General features: G+C 42.7%; 1 protein-coding gene across 1 annotated transcript; it reads left to right on the top strand.

The window, feature by feature from the left end:
• Nucleotides 1-108: 108 nt before the first annotated feature.
• Nucleotides 109-17,162, top strand: WDR82 (WD repeat domain 82). The gene is made up of 9 exons (XM_021533653.2): nt 109-347; nt 5,161-5,258; nt 8,100-8,166; nt 8,358-8,457; nt 10,462-10,578; nt 11,331-11,486; nt 11,611-11,680; nt 13,458-13,600; nt 13,779-17,162. Exons 1-9 carry the CDS (start codon nt 187-189, stop codon nt 13,806-13,808), a joined length of 942 nt encoding a protein of 313 aa, XP_021389328.1. The 5' UTR covers nt 109-186; the 3' UTR covers nt 13,809-17,162.
• Nucleotides 17,163-17,494: the final 332 nt, after the last annotated feature.

Genomic DNA, 17,494 nt, shown 5'->3' with positions numbered 1-17,494 from the left:
AGCCGCAAGATGGCGGACACAATGAGGGGCAGCCGCCTGCCCGCCGCCTGACCGCGCCGCGCCCGCCGCCCGCACTGCCCCCACCGCCCCCCACCGCCCCGCCCCGCCCGCTCCCGACACCGCCCGCAGCCCCGCCCGGCTGCCCGCAGCGCCGCCGCCCTCCCTCGGTGCGGCCCGGCGGGCGGGATGAAGCTGACGGACAACGTGCTGCGGAGCTTCCGCGTGGCTAAGGTCTTCCGCGAGAACTCGGACAAGATCAACTGCTTCGACTTCAGCCCCAACGGCGAGACCGTCATTTCCAGCAGCGACGATGACTCCATCGTTCTCTATGACTGCCAGGAGGGCAAGTGAGTGGCGGGGCTGGGCTGCGGCCTCCGGGCTCCGGGCACGGGGGTGTGAGGGGCCGTGGGGACTGCCCACCGTGGCCTTGGCGATAAACTGTGCCGGCAGATCCGGTGAGCTTTAGCTTGAGCTTCTCTCCAGTTGTTTCTTAGCGTAGGCTTCTGAGTAGAATCCCAGCGGCAGGGGTGGCAGCAGCGTGGGTTTGCTTGCTCTGCGGGTGTACTTGTTATCTCGGTAGGCTGGAGACAGTGGTGATAATTCCCTAAGTGTAAGAGAAAGTTCACTTCTGTGAGAGCTAAACAGTCGCTAAGCCTAAAGAGTTCCGTCTGGTCACATTTCCAGGTCTCGGGATTGCTGCAGGCATGGACCAGACTTCTCAGGCTTCTCTGGGCTAAAGTCGCGCTAATTAAGAGAAGTGGTTGTTGCGAGCAATGTGAAGATATGCCTTTTTTATGCCTCATATGAGCGTAACTTCTCTGCTAAATGCTTTAAGCCAAAAGGTGCAGCTGGTGTGGCGTGTATCACTACGACTATAAAAACCTGATGATGTTTTCCAAAAAACCCAGTTCCTTAGCAGTGTCTTGGATCGCTGCAGGCAAACGTGGTCCTCTGTGTTTTAAATTATTTTCTCTGTTTGTGTCCTTATCTGTAAAACACAGTTAAAATAGGTGTGATTTGCCTGTGTCTTCAAACATTGTCTGTTTAGACAGGGTGTTGATTGATTTCTGTTATCTGAGGGTAATGAATTGAGGGTTTGTTCCTGTTTCTCCTTTGACTGTCTGGTTTTATCTTTCTTCTACCATTGATCACATGGTGCTCATCTTGATTTTCGAATAAACTCAGAAATTTGCAGAGCGCTAGAGGTCTGGTGCTCCTTTTCAGGAGATGGAAACCTACACCAAGGGCGTTTGTAGTCTGTGAGAGTTGAAACAATTTGAGCCAAATGGTGTCATTGTGCCATTAAAATCTTTCTCTGTACTTTCTCACACTCTATACAAGTGTGCATTTATCTGCTTTAAATTCTTTCAGAATTTAAGTTTTACATGTGCTTATTGGTGCAGAGATGTTGGTTGTTGGGTTTTTTGTAAAGTTAGGACTGGGAAGCATTACATCCACACAGAATGTGAAAGGAAAACAAGAGTGTGTGTTATAGGACAGGGAGGAGAAAGGTCAGGGTAATGAGGGAATGAAAAAGAAATGGCTTGGGAGTGTCAAGACAGAGATATGTCAGTGTAGGATATATTTTCTAGTAAACTGGGTATTCCTAAACCTCCTGCTTTTCCAAGCAGGCCAAGAGATCGTGCTTGCTGGGAGGAAAGACTGCCTCCTACATATTCTCTTAACTTCGTGGCACACCTATCATATATTATTTTAGACTTCTGTGTAGTTTGATTGCTTTACACATTAAGGTTATTGGTGTTCCCCATCTGGTGGAATGAGCTCTGATGTGCAAATATTCAATTTTTATTTATGTAAGAGCAGGTGACTCTATACATATGGAGTGTGCCATGGATCGTATCCCAGATCTTAATTATATACAGTAGTAGCAGGGCTGAGTGATGTTAATGCAGATAGTATTGATTGCTCTTCCCCTTTCAAACGCGTAAAGAACAGTTTAATGGGTTGGGAGGCATTTGGCCCTTTCATTCCTATCTCCAGCTAATCCTGATGTGCTTTCTAGTCAGAGGGTTTGCTTTAATTAAGTTAAATGTAGATCAGTGGTCCCCTACTGCAGTGCTGCAGGGCAATGAGAGTAGTTTTAAGGTAACTTCTGTGTCAGGATGCAGTTCTCTGGTGGTTATAAAATTTTAAAATTATTTAAAAGCTTCTCATGCACTATCAACTGGCTTTAAAGTGTAGCTGTCATTTTTAGGGGTAGCTAAGGATGCAGGACACACTTGTTCTCTAACCTGGAAGGTTTTATTTTGAATTACTTTGTCACTCGAAATTTGTGTGAAGATGATATTTTAGGTCTCTGAGTGATCATTGCTGTGGCAATTTCAGGCTTGTAGTTGGTTTATTTTTTCCTTTAAATCACAGTTTCAAGAGCCTGGAGCTCTCACTTGCTTAGATACAATGGCCAGGAGGAAATTAAATATCTTGCTTACTGGGGTTCAGTGTAGGATATCCTACTTCATCAAATGGCCTGAAAATTAATGCTTTTCCCTGTGTAAAAGTGGGAAAATCTGCTGTGTGTCCTCTGTTAATAAGCAGTTCTGCTGGTAAAATTAAAATTGAAATGTTTGGTTGTACTTTAGGAGTATCCCTATCTAGTTTGCTTTGTTTTGCTACACCAAACTGAATTGCACAGCTCTATGAGAGTGTGCCCAGCTCCATCTTGGTGAACTCCAGCTTCTGACAGTGTCAGGACAGTTGAAACAGTGCTGTGTAGCCAAGGGCTGACAGGACAAGATTATCTTATTATCATGTATTGTTCTGGGGTTTATGCAACTGACATAAGCATCCAATAATTTTGGTCCTGAGATTTCATTTCTATTTCAAAGTGTGCAAACAGTTGAATTGTTATTAAATTTTTAACCCATCCTGCATCACCAAATCCCTCCACAGTAGGCTGGCTCAGAAGCATGACTAAGAGTCATCACTGGAGTCTGTTTGGACTTGAGGAAGGGTTGTGAGAACTTGCAGGACAGTTGTGTGTTGGGATGTACAGCAATCCCCGAGGCTGGGAACAACCTGCCTGCACATTGGTGACCCTGCTGTGATAGAATGGTGCTCTAGTAAAGGTTTAGCTTGTGTTGTAGTGTATAGCAGTTCTGTGTTATTGAGACAAATAAAGTGCCAGATCTGGATTCCTGCTTTACTGTGGTGTTTGTGGACACACCCATGTTCCTGGTTGTGGTGATGTTTTACCCGCAGCAGCAGTGATTCAAACCAAGGCATGAATGATATTGCAAACCTTTCCTGTGTTTTGTTTCATCTTTGTAGCAGATTTGCCCTAGATCTTGTATTTTTCTTTATCAATATTGCTTTTTTCATAGGTGGGCTGCATAGATTGACCTTGACCTTAGAATTGTTTTAGTGATTGTGATTTGTTGTTAAAAAGTTTTCTTGTTTGTATTTAAAATAGTTGACTGGCAACGGGTCTTGTGTGCAGTGGCACACTTCTGTTTGTATCACTTTACATGAAAACTTCACCTTTCATAGAACACAGAACTCTTTTTCCTTCTTTTTGGTAAATGTGCTTTTGTCTGTCTGTTGATCTTTATTGTCTCTATGTTAATTTATTCTAAATAGATCTTCTGAGGTTTAAACTTGTAATAGAAAGTGAAAAGCCAAACTAGACGTGGGAGAATCTAAGATATATATATATTTTGAGATTGGGGTTTTTTTCTTGGTTTGTTGTTGGGTTTTGTTCCCACCAGATTGGTCAACAGCAGGGGTGAGGTAACTTCAGAAAGCAGTGTGGGGAAGTATATCATGCATAATGTTAGTGTTTGTCAAAATTTAAATTAGGTGTGCTCTTTCAATGTGTGGCATGTTTGGATCTGAAGAATGATTTAAAAACTGCTGGAGCTACTGGGGAAGAATCAGTTGAGATTTGGTCTGTGGTACAGGTGGTATGTGGCTTTTCACTGCACTTGCTGTATTGGCTTTCTCTTCATGGGAACTTGTCCCCTGCAAGTTTGTTTGAAGTCAAAGCTCTATGGCTTCTGCTGTTTGAGAATTGATACTCAAGAATGAAGGTCTGGTTTTGTCTGGTTTTGTTTGTATGAAAAGTCTCCAACTTATGCTCTTGTTTGGGTGTGTCAGGTTGAGCTAATAAAGGAAGGAAAAAGTCCAGCATAATAGGAGTGTACCTTGTCTGAGGTGTAGTCTGACAATTTTTTCTCTTGGCAGCAGTATTGGTTTTGACTGCTCCTGCTGTTTGTTTCCATTCCCATGCTGTTTGTCTTTGGTTTTGTGGGTAAAATATTTTGTGGGCCTGTGTAATAACCAGTTATGAGTCTCTGGAATAAAAATAGTTCCCGGATGAGATAGCATTTCTGGTGTTGATCAGTACCCTTGCTGGTCCCCTGCCCAGCTCTGGAACCTTCGTGCTCTCTCAGTTGGGGATGAAAGGGGAAGGAGGATGGTGGAGACCTTGCACTGCTCAAACAAGCACCACTGCTGTGAGATACCCTTATTAACCAGCTGCTTCCAAACTTACTCTGCAGTTTGAATTTCTAGTGCATTACCTGCTTACCAGACTCCCAGAAACCCAGTTCTGTAAGTTGTCTTTGCTCTCACTGGGATTTTTCATTCTGTTGCAAAATGTTTCTTTCTCTAAGATTGAATACAGGTATAATTCTGGTTTGGAAAAGTTCCTATGTTACTATGTCTTTTATAGATGACTGGTGTGTAGATGTGTTTGGGTTACTACCCCGTGAACGAGACATCCTGTTCTAGGTTTTGAAGTAACAGAGAACAAAGACAAATTATACTCAATCTAAAATAAGCAGCAGATGAATGGGGAGATTTGAATGGGCAAGGGCTCAGTAAGGCAGTTCTGCTTGCTGTGCTGGTAGCTCCTCCTTTTCTTTTTGCAGTAGATGTCATAGGAGAAAGAATTTTTGGAGGAGATGCATACATTTAGCAGGTGTTACAAAGGCCTCCTCAAGCCTAGGGATAGTTTTGGAGAAACAAGAAGACCCTTGTTTGAAAATAAAATACAAAAGCTTTTCTTTCATTGTATAAAAACATCTGACTTCTTGAAGCAATCATGCAATGCCTCAGTGGGAACAGGTCTTGTTGATGTGAGTTTTGTTTTGAGATTTTTGTTGCCAAGAGTGCAATTTTATTTCTGTTTCCTCCTGACAGACCAAAGAGGACCCTGTACAGCAAGAAGTATGGAGTGGACCTCATCAGATACACACATGCTGCCAACACTGTCGTGTACAGCTCCAACAAAATAGATGGTATGTGGTCCACTGGAGTGGAGCATATTAATCTTCTTACACTGGATAATTAGTGCTAAAGATTTGGGGAAAAGTTGTAACAACTCTTCTGTGATGGGAACGCTGTCAGAAGCAGAGGAGGGAATTAATGTCCAACACTAATGCAACAGCTTGGTGCTAGTCCCTTGAGCTTCTTTACATGTTGGTTCACTGCTGCAATAACTGAGGGCTAAACATTGTTAGGGAGATAAAACTTGGGTTCTTCATTGTGCTCTTCAGCTGGTGTCAGTGTCAGTGCTGCCATTGGCCTCTGCACCTTCATTTCTTACGTGAGTGAAGTGGAAGGAGCAGCTGGGCCAAATGCCACAGCTCTGTCTGGTGCACAGCTCAGCTGCAGAGGAAGGGAGGGCAGCAGCTTCAGGTAACTCAACAGATCACCAGCCAAGCCTGGAGGAGGTCACAGAGGTCAGTCTTGGTTTATTTGTTGTAGTCAATGTCTTGAGAATTTTGCAATGACAACATCTCTTAGCACAGTACTTCACAAATGGATTTTAATGCTGTTTTTGCAGACTCATAATTTCTGTAGTAGAGGTTTTGGTTTGGTTTTTCCTTTGCAGAGATGAAACTTAACAGTAGAGATGCTAGTGCCTTGTGTTGTGTGCTGGGTTACTAAAGGAATTGCAAAGGCTGTGAATTTAGAGAAGATGGAAGTAAAGAGTTAGGAAGTTGGGTTAAACTAGAGCAAGCTGGGCCTGAAACTAGAGGAACAAGGAAGTCTCCACCAGAATTTGATTTAATGGTGTAAAAGGTTTAAAAGTGTCACAGGAAGCACATGCCTTTTTAGTCTGTTTCAGAACCTACTTATTTTTTTAATTATATTATTACTATATGTCACATTTTTTAATTTGGCTGTTATTTAATTTACAGTAAGTAATAATTAACTTAATTAAAGTTAATAATAATAATAATTAAACTTAATGCTTAAATGAAGCATTTTAATGCCGTTTTGAATACTGAGTTTTTGTTTATAAGCCCTGGTAAGCCTTAAGTCTTCCTGCTACAGGGTAGCATTATGGTGAACACTTAATTAGAAGAAAAGAAAAAGAGACAATGTGAGAATGTTGCTGTTACAAATTGTAACCTTAATAAAACCAACAATGTGTTCTGTAGGAGTCCAGGTACTCTGTAGTCCCTAATGCATGTGACCATGGGCAAGGTGCATTGTATTAACCTGTTTTGCAGGTATTGGGAAGGAAAATTATCTCAAGAACATTCTGTAGGAATGCTGGTGTTTGTTTGCAATCTTTTTTCTGTTAAATGTTTTGTTGCTACCAATCTACTTGTGAAGATTTCCTCAAGACCTCTGAACTTAATTCCTGTTGCCTGATTCCAGGCTGAGGTAGTAGTTTGTACAGTTTGAGGGTCTATGATACCACCCGGTACAGGAGATAACTGTACAGGCCACTGCCTTGCCTGGGACAGAGCACTGCCAGCAGTGAGGATCACAAAGGAGCACAATTGCCCAGTGCTTCCTCTTTAGCAAAGGAGGATGGAATTCTGCATGGATACTTCAGAGATCAGGTAATGACACTTTATGCGGGAAACTAGAGATTAATCCTAGTAGCAAATTTGAAGCATGTTGGTTCTATCCAGTGTGGGATGTGACACTGGTGTTAGGGATTTATGTTTTGAATAGTCACCTCAGGTTACTTAGAGTTTTTCAGAACAGTCACCAGTACCACATTTCCAGCTCGTTCAGTCAGCTTCAGTTTGCTTCTCAAATACTGGAGGGTGGTTTAGACCTCTGCTCTCAGCTTGATGAGCAACCTCAGGCAACAATGAGAACTTGATAATTTTTTCACAGATAGAAACTTTTGCTAGATGAGCCTTTCAAAACATTCTGGACACAGTAGCCCCTCTGACTGTCAAAATGCCCGGTTCATGTTACATGCTCTTGGCACATGTTCTTCTGAGTCAAAAGTAAAATGTCCTTGACCCTCAGCAGGACTGGTTGTTCCAGCAGTGCAGAGTTTGCACATAAGGATTAAAAAGTGGCTTCTATCTTTTAATAAATTTTCCTCTTAGAAGAATTTCTTTTAATTTTGGGGAGGAAGTCTCAACAGCATCTTCCAGAATTGTGGGGTGCTCTCGGTTTGTTCAACTATACTCAGGACAAAATTGGCACTTGAGAAATGTTGTGCTGCTGCTCTCTATTCAATTTATGTTTAAGATCACTTGAAGTGCACTAAGCTTTAGACTACTCGGTCCTCTTCTTAGAGCTTAGTGCAGAGAAAGTGTGAAGTTGTTGATTGTCAGATTAAACAAAAAGAAGAGAGATTTGCTAGTTTTTAATGATATTGCCCTGGCTTCGAAGTTATGGTTTTATCTTTAGCCAAGTGCCAGAATTTGTACATTTCCTGTGTGTACTGCTTAGTTGGAGATTTGTTTGCTGAATGTGTATGTAGGAAAGAGAGCAATATTCATGCTGCAAAGCAATACAAAGTGGTAGCATTAACTCTCCATTTTGTGAGAGCAAATGGAATAAAAACTGCTGCTACTTACATTTTAGCACCCTTGAAATTACCTTGCATAAGTCACATGACAGTTGTTTTTAAACTGTAACATGACTTCAGACTGTGGAAAGTATCTTTTCCTGTCTGATTTTCAGTACTGCTTAAGAACCAAGTTGTTTCATGTCTGTTTCTAACTTGATTCTCTTTCGAAGTCTTACTTGAAATTAAATGACCAGACTTAAGCACTGTGGTGTGATTATTATTGCTCTTGGGAGCAAGTTACAATGTGATCTCTTTCAGATAACCTTAGGCTGGTGGTAATAAAGCTTGTGGTTTGTTTATGTTTCAGACACAATCCGATACCTCTCCTTGCATGACAACAAATATATTCGGTATTTCCCGGGGCACACAAAAAGGTGAGATGTGGCTTGGGGACAGGACAGGAGAAATTGAAATAAGAATGGTAATGGGCTTGAGTTCCATTACACTTGGTTTATGCTGCTTTTTGCCTTGTTCAGTTATGGGTTTTTATGCAGCTGTTGGGGTGGGTGTTGCTGCATTCACTTCTTTGGTTTGTCTCTGATGCATGTGGGTTTCTGTATTGCAGAGTGGTTGCTCTTTCAATGTCTCCAGTGGATGATACTTTTATTTCTGGATCTCTGGATAAAACTATTCGTCTTTGGGATCTCCGGTCTCCAAATTGCCAGGTAGGTTATAAAATTCATGTGCACGATGTGTTGAATTTTTAGTTGGAAGAATAAAAAATGGATGTGTGTTTGTAACAAACTAAAAATACTGCAGGAAGTGTGTGCTGCTGATTTTTTGTTGACATGTTCCTGAAGGAGCCTGGATCAGGGATCTCTGTGCAGTGTGTGTGTGTCACATTGTGTAACAGCACTTGCTCTCACCTGTGTCTCTGCTGGAGAGGCACTGGGGAGGGCAAGAAATAACACCCACAGCTGATGAAACAAGAGAAGGGCTGGGTGTCATCAGCTTGTTCATCAGGCTGCTGCCTTATGCAGAGGATGTTCTCTCAGAGCTGGCATCCCTCCTGTGTTGAGAATTCATCTTACCCGAGTGTTTGAGTGTGTGTCTAAAATTGGTGCCTTGATGCAATTAAATTTGATGAAGAAACTGGTGATCTAAAGTAACACAGCAGCCATATGGTCTGCCACCTCCTTGCATCACCTCTGTTGTTGATCAGAACTGTTTGTGAGCAGGTTTGACTCGCTAGCAAGACAGCAAAACTGTTTTTGTTTACTTATTTTGCTGGAATACTTTACTTTTCTTAGTGGAAGCAGGCTTGTAAGAGCCGAGAAATATGAGAACTGGCAGCAGTGGCAGGAATGAAAGATTGGAAGTAGAATTTCTACCTTTAGTGGTGCTGAGTTGTTTTGTCCTGGTATCTGGGTACATAGTGTTTTGCTCTCATATTTTCCCATCTCTCTGGGACCGTTTTGCTTATGAGAAAGGGCTCTTTGCTTGTTCCAAATGATGGAACTGTAAATGAAAGAAAAAGGAAAATGTTACATTTCTTATGAAATGTTTTTATCATCCTTCAAACCAAGCCTTTTCTTAATTTTTTTCTTAATTCTGCTTTTTTTTTTTTGGGAGTATGCCTTTTACTCCAGCATGTAGTTTCCCCTTGGGATGAATCTCCATCTCTAAGTTGCTGCTGATGAGTAGCAATTCCGTGACTTATGCTAATGCCTGAACTTGTAAGAATGATAAAAGTCGGACTTGTAACTGGAAGCTGCATCCAGCCAAGTTTGGGAAGCAGGTTGAGGAAGTGTTACTTGTAGTTTTCAGTTGCTCCGTGAGATGGCAGCCATACTGCCTGGAAATATTCCCGGGAAACCAGAGCTGGCCTGCTCACCAGTGCCCTGAGCATTGGCTGAGCTCTCTGCCTCACCTTCAGAGACCACAGGGAAAACTGACCTACAAGGGAAAGAAGAGAAGTAGTAAATCTCTAGATTTACCTAAAGAGGAATGCAAAAAGAAATAAAAATGCAGAAACTTGTTACCTGTGTTACAGATTTAATCAAAGATATTTTCTTGTTTATGTGCATACAGTTAATGAAAATGTTTGACTAACATGCACAGACTGCTAGTCAGGATACAGAAGATCACATATTTTGTTGGCTTTTAACAAGCTTTCTCAATTGTTTTCTACTATGTGACTTAAGGAAAAGGTACCATTAAAAATAAGCACTGGTAGTAACCTATCAATTTTAATATGTAAGGTCTATTAGCTTCCAGCAGGTATGAGGTTTCATTGAACAGAGGCTTGTAGAGCTCAGCAGTGATATTCCCTTGCTTTCAAAGTACCTTTTTTCCCCTCTTGTGCAGCCGTAAGTGGTAGAGCATTGCTGTTGATCCCAGCAGCAGTGTTTTGTGGTGCTGCATGGTATGGTTATTAACACAGCCATATGAACCTCTCTTCTCTGGGGACTTCTGGAGTACATGACATGTAGTATGAGTTTTTGATTTGATTTGGTGCAAACTTTGTCACTGAAGCAAACTGGAAGCCCTATATGATGACCTAAAGTTGAAAAAGCTGAGTTTTGAATCTTTGAAAAACCTCAGTATTTACAATTGAAATTAATTTGTTCCACCCTTAGTATGCTGTCCTGCTCACAGTGGACTCAAAGGGGGTGGTAGAAATGTGAGCATCAGTCTTGCAAAATAATTCTGGCTGTTTCTATTTCTAGGGTTTAATGCATCTCCAAGGGAAGCCAGTGTGCTCTTTTGACCCAGAAGGGTTGATTTTTGCTGCTGGAGTCAATTCTGAAATGGTGAAGCTTTATGATCTCCGTTCTTTTGACAAGGTGAGGTACCCTGACTTCCCTTACAGTTTTCATCTTGCCAGAGGTAATCTAAACTCAGTGCTCAGAGGCTGGATTTGTGTACTCAAGCTTACTGTCTGGGTGCCTCCTTGGCATCCAGAGAGTTCTCAGTAAGCACACATCTCAGGGACAGAGATACAAATCCTGAGGTACACTCTTACCAGTGCTCAAGTGCTTGCTCTTGATCCTGCTCCAAACTGCAGTTTAGGCTCTTTGTTGTGCAGTTTTGACCTTTCTTTCTTCGCTGCTTATTCTGGAAGAACACTGGTAAAGATTGAGCCAGGACTGTCAGAAAGGATGGAAATTTCAAAGGAAACTGTACTAGTGTGGGCAGCTGAACTGAATAAGGACTGAGCATAGCTAGATCCATGGTTTTCAAAACTCAGATGATTATTACACTGGCTCAAACTCTTTCTCTCACTTAATTTAGCAGCCTTGTTCAAAAACTTATTCCTACCTTAATTTAATTTTTGCTGTTCATTGTGGTAGAGTATGAAACTGTTGGATTGAAACAGCCTATTGCACTCTTTTTTTTGTTTTGGAAACTAGATTCATATCTTGAAACTTCTACATGCAGAGACATGTTTGCCTTGATACTCTTTTGGTATCTTAAAGCCAAGGATTTTCTTTTAAAAAATTGGAAATATTTTCCTGTGCTAAGGTTAAACGCAGATTCTTGTTACCAGCAATATGAACGAACAGCCTCCCTCATATTTCTCATTTCCTCTCTGCAGGGGCCGTTTGCTACGTTTAAGATGCAATATGACCGAACGTGTGAGTGGACAGGCCTGAAGTTCAGCAATGATGGGAAACTCATCCTCATCTCCACGAATGGCAGCTTCATTCGGCTGATTGATGCCTTCAAAGGAGCTGTCTTGCACACGTTTGGGGTGAGCCTTCTGCCTGTGATACTTGCTGGAAAACCTGGTGTTAGTTTGGGGAGCAGGTGCCCTTGGCTTGTGAGATTGCTGTGGACACACTCTCTACTACATATTCTCCTGTTTTGTGCCATAGGGTTATAACAATAGTAAGGCTGTCACGCTGGAGGCATCATTCACACCAGACTCTCAGTTCATCATGATAGGTAAGATAATTCTTGGCAAGAATTTCAGTGCTCTGAAATTAGCCGTGTTATGTAGGGCTAAAGCTGTGTTTGTTGGAAAAAAACATGTATTTAAATAATACAATGCAGCTGTAAGCTTTCTTTGCACTGATAGTGTTCTGTTTTGTTAGGTTGCTCAGTGTTCTCTAGACTGAAATGTAAAAAAGCCTGCAAGAAGTCTTTTCTTCTATTCCTATATATAAATGCTGTTCCAAAATAGTTAAGAAACCAGGAAACTGTTGTAGTATGGGAAAACTGGTCACACAGTTTGTTAGTGGTCCCCCTCATGTGGCTAGAATGCCCTCATGTGCTGCCTCACAGCATTTTGTGGCTGTGTTGTGGCCATCCCCTGTTTCCTGATGACCAAAGCACGTGTTTGTGCTTGAGTGACTGGTCTCGTAGCTTGGTGCATTTGTACTCCCCCAGGGCTGTTCTCACTGATATTCTGGGGCAGCTGCAATTTGTTCATGTGGCTCTTGTAAACCCCCGTGTCTATGGAACAAGCTCTTAACCCTTGATAGAAGCTGTAGGCATCAGTCTTATGGCTCCCAGTGTATGATTCCCCTGGCCCTCTGCAAGATGGACTCCTGAGGGAAGCAGGTGGCAAAAATCAGCTTGAAACTCCTGTACAGTCTGGTGCTACACCTTGGGCACCCCACAGTGAGCACTTCAGTCACCTGCAGCCCAACAGGACCTTTGGATGCAAGTCAGATGAGTCTGTGTGGTGCTGCCCCTTCCTAGAACTTTGTATTTTCTTCTTATTTCTGTGGCTGATATATCAAATATGTTTAACCTTGTGGTAATTTGATATCCAGATCCTCATTTTTCCTGTATGAGTGATGGTCTTGGCAAAACTTCTTTTCTTTTGTTCTGGCTGAGAACTTCCTGATTGTAGAGAAGAGGGGTGGGGATTTTGTTTAGTTTGTCTCTGGAGAGCACTTTATTGCACATACTTACCTTCCTGTTGTGCTCTTCCAAATTAAAACAGTAGTAGAAGTTCCAAACCACTTATTCCTGTTCAGTTTTTATATATGGTTAAGTTGCAATTTGTGCTTCCTAATTTTTTTCCTGAAAGGCTACAGACATAAATACAGAAGGAGAAGAAAATGCTTTGCGTTTTTATTAGGAGTCCTATTTAAAATACATCTAAAGCAGAACTGAATTAAAAAAATTCTAAGTTCTCAGCCTCAGAGTTTGAAAAATGTAATTGTAAAGTGAAAAACTTGTTCTATTATAATAATGTGGAGAGTCGATATCTCCAGGGGAGCTTCTGATATTTGGCTTAGTACATTGAAATCTGATTACCTTCCATGATAAAAGCTTTGGCTTGATGCTGTGCCCATTGAGTGAGACATTTACCTGTGTCTGAACTGAGAACTTGTGTGAACAATGACTCTTTCCCTAGCACTTGGCCTCTGCACATTGGTGCAGGTTGGCCAGCGTCTCTCCTCCACAGCTGAAGGTGTCAGGTCTCCCTTTCCTACTAGTTGACAGTAGTTAACATCTTTGCCTGAATAGTGTTGACCTGTTTTGTAGTTGAGTCTCTGCAGTGCAAAGATACAAACCTGCTGAATATAGGTGTTTCAACTCTATGATGTTCTGTACGTGCCCTTGTGACACTTGGAGAACTGAAAAGGTTGTGTTATGAAGTTGAGACCTGCCTGTTCCTAAAGTTCTGACAGAAAAAAAAGGTTCTTCCTTTCCTCTGCTGACCTCTTCTGTGCATCTTTCATATCTTGTTTTCCACTTTTATCTTCAGGTTCGGAGGATGGGAAGATCCATGTTTGGAATGGAGAAAGTGGGATGAAGGTGGCTGTCCTAGATGGAAAACACACAGGTCCTATAACCTGTCTGCAGTTCAATCCAAAATTCATGACTTTCGCTAGTGCATGTTCCAATATGGTAAGGAAATGGGCTTTAAGTTCCTCTGAGCTCTGTGAGGTGCTGACCCTTCCAGAGATGAATCTGGGAAGGCTCAGTGCCTCCCGTGTGTGCTTGCAGAAGGTGGCAACTCCTGCAGGGTGCTGTAGGAGAGATTTATGTTCTGCCATGAAAAGATGTTTTCTTTCCTCCTCTGTAGGCCTTCTGGTTGCCAACTATTGACGACTAATTCCTGTACTGTGGCTGCTGTCAGATGGCTCCATACTGCTAACAGCAGCGCATCATTGCAAGCATAGTTTTGGAATTGCCTACATCTCCTAGACTATGTTCCTGTTCCTGCGTATTTTCCATGTCTTACCTTTATCTACAGCATTCCGTTGTGAGGACTGCTCCTCTTGGCCTCCTGGCACGCTCAAGAAGCAGTATGCTACAAGTTAGTACCTTCCAGTCCATGTCCAGCAGGCTTTAGCCCAAGATGGAACTGACACAATGTTGTTTCTTAGAGCCGTGAAGTCTGTTTTATCTACAAAATATTTGTGGCATTTTTTAAAGCTGTAATTATGTGTTTTCCTGCTGTAAATGCACAAGGCTATTGATGTTCCAGTGTGGAGCGTGCAGTTCCTTTCCATAAGTGCATGTTTTTAACGTTTGGGATTTCTGGTTTCACTGCAGTCCACAGATGCAAATACTTCTGTGCCAAATGTGAACACTGACAGTTTTCAACAGCAGATGCTGGATTCTCTTGCAGTGGAACATGCACCAGAAGTGTGGGTAGCTGTGAATGTACCTCATACATCTTGTCATCCTTTTTTTTTTGGCAATTTAGTGTGCAGCTGCACAGGTTTCATCCACTGTCAGAGGTTGCCAAAGCCTCCCTGCTGTTTGCTGTGTCAACATCCTGGAGGCACAGACAGCACTGCTGAGGTCCGGCCAGTGTCGTGAGCAATAAAGGAGTCTGTCAGCAGAAGATGGAGAAACCACACTGAGACTAAAAGCACAGTCTGCCTGTGTATCTTCCTTATGTACCATTTTGGCTGATCTTACTTGTAAATATCATGGGGTGGGTGGGCAGTGGGAATGGGCCATATTTTTTTACTTTTAGATATAAAAGAATTATGACGTGGGCCAGTAATGTGAGGTGTCTAGGCTGTTTACTTTCACCAATGCAGTTTTCCCACCCCCTGGTTTGTAAATAAGTGCCACGAAATTCATCCCACAGCAGGCTTAGACTGGTATCGCTTTGTTGGTAAAACTGACATGGGTAGTCCATCACACAGTTTGGCACTGGTCTGCAGGTTTTTGGTGATAGCTCTAAAAGAGCAATGCATCCTTTGTCTGATGGTGTCTTCAGAAAGGAATTTTAAAAATCTTAGGCATGACTGTGCTGAGTCTGCTTTGCTGTGGCCCTGCTCAAAGGAATGCCCCTGCAGAGAGATGGGGAGGGACATGTTCTCCTGCCTCAGGGGCTTGTAGCACTGAAAAGCTGGCAGGCTGGTCTTCAAGCCCAGTTCTGGTCTCTTTTTCCTGAAATGCTGCTTCAATAGAATGCATCCACCAGCAAGCTGGGACAGGCCTGGCAAAAATGTAGTGTTCACTGTATTCTTGCCTTTCCCAACACGCTTGGGTTTGTGCTTGGGAATTCTGTTCTTTCCCTTGCCCAGTCACATGTGCTTCCCTGCTCATAAATAAGAAAAGCTGGCAAGGTGACAAGACAGTAACAGGCGTGTTCTCTCTGCTCTCCAGGGCTACTCCATAGTGGCAAACCATCATGGAGCGGTTTCCTAAGGTCAGTTTCCTGATGTTCCCCTGTTACAGCAAAGTTCATCTCAGCTGTACGCAGTTCACATCATGACTCCCTGGAAAAGTAAATGCCTTGTAGGAGAGCTGTTTCTGTTTTGCTTTTTCTTGCCTTTTTTTTTGTCCCTTCCCAGTCCTTGTCCACAGAAAGGTGCTGTGCTAAGAGCTGGGTATGGGCACTGAGCATTTCTGCGCTGCTGGTTCGGTCCAGGTTGCAGCACTTGCCTGTGGCAGTGCAGGAGCACTGCCCACACGGGGCAGGCTCACACCGTGGTGCTCCATCTGTGATTGTGAGTTTGCCATCCTCCAGCAGGGTGATGGATGCATTCCCTCTGCCACACAGACCTGCTGCTGGAGATGCAGATGAGAGGTTCATGCCACCCCTCTTCTGTGCTGTCCCATCGTTGCCTATAAATAAAACTGCCCCGTGCAAAGGGAGGTGGTTTTCTCGGGCCTCAGTCACTTTAACTCAGCGGTGTTGCATTTTGGGCTGTTTGGTGCTATTTTACCTTCATTGGTATTTGCAGTGCTTTGTAAAATACAGGTATTTGGGGTTTGTAGTGTGTTTTAACAGTCAAACTTCAGTGTCCAGTAGTAAATTATCTTTGAAGTTTTTCAAGACTTCTGCCCGAGGAAATGAACAGATAGGCTCTGGCCATATTCCTTGTTACTTTTGACAGGGAAACATTTGGAAGTATTTTATTCTATAAAAGCTCTCTGTTAATGTGGTTTTGAGCGCTTGTCTAGAGGTTGTTGTTCAGCTCTCTTCTGCTTGCAATGTTGTAAAATGTGGTGTGTTGTGGTATGGAATGTTGAAGGAAAAGGGAACCAGAGGGAGTGGTTTAGGAGGATACACACACAAGCACATCAGTGGATTTCTGGAGTGAAGAGGAATGTTCAGGCTCATGCACAACAGCATTAGTTCTCTGTTCAGGGTGGCAGCTGAGTGCCTTCCCAGGGCCCACTGCCACCCACGGAGGCAGAGACATCTCTGTTGATGTAGCATGGAGTGCTTTCCATCTGGCTTTAAAAGAGGGGAATGTGCTAAGTGTTGTCAGAGAACATGAAGCTTGTGTGTTTCAGACAGATGGACAGGAAAGGTGAATAAAGCTTTTAGCTTCTACATGCTTCTCTAGGAGTCCCAGGGCTGCAATTCCTGTGCTCTTTAGGGCTGCCAGCTAATGAGAAACAGATCTGATGAAAAACAGCCTTCCCAGGTCTGACAGAGTGACCAAGCAATAAACAGCATTCCCCCTCCAAATCTGACATGTAAATCCCTCCCCATGTTCTTTGGGATGAAGACCTTTCTTCAAAACAAGGGGGAAATGAGACTCAAGAACCCACCTCTAAGTAAGCAGTGTGGTGGCTGAGCACATCTGCCTGGGCTGTAGGAAATTTCCGGTGTAATTCTCCAAGTCAGTCTTGAAAGATTTTTATTACTTTATTGAAGCTCCCAGGTCCTGGATTCATGCCCCAGTCCTTTTGTGCTTTGGAGGGTGCAGGAGTGTCAAATTTGGAAGCAGCAGGGTTTATTTTTCCAATGCCTCTTGGCTGTTTTAGCACTTTAAGAGACTTCACCTTGGTTTTGGGTCAGGGGCAGGAACCTGGTGAGCCTTTCAGAAACTGGTCTCTGGTCGTGAACTGCTCTAGGGAGTTGGATTCCTCGGTGGTATCTGCCAGTGAGTGTAAATACCTAAAAGTCAAATTATGCTTTGTCACAAAATACTACCTATGTGGAGAATTCAATGTTGTGGCTGTGACCAATAAATATTTTGTAGAGAGACCACTTGAGTGCTGTAAATTCTGCGTTTGTCCAGTGTGATACAACTTGCTGGTTTCTTAGAGGGGGAACTCATCCTTTATTTTTTTTTTTTTAATCTCCCTTTGTTTTGGAGAGTCAGAAATTCTGTAGTGGAAATTGTGGTTCTTAGAAGTTAACCTTTCCATAAATTGCCCCTTTTAAGAGTTTTTTTTTTTGTTGTTTTTTTTTGTTGTTTTTTTTTTGCCTATGAATATATCAGGATAGGGAAGCCTTGTGACAGCTACTTAGGGAGCTATGATGCCCTAGATAAAGAGGTGTTCACAGCAGCCTGTGGTCTAGATGGAAGAGCTGAGCTC

The sequence above is a fragment of the Lonchura striata genome, chromosome 12, assembly GCF_046129695.1.
Source record: "Lonchura striata isolate bLonStr1 chromosome 12, bLonStr1.mat, whole genome shotgun sequence".
Taxonomy (NCBI): Eukaryota; Metazoa; Chordata; class Aves; order Passeriformes; family Estrildidae; genus Lonchura; species Lonchura striata.
This window is presented reverse-complemented; position numbering and strand designations above follow the sequence as displayed.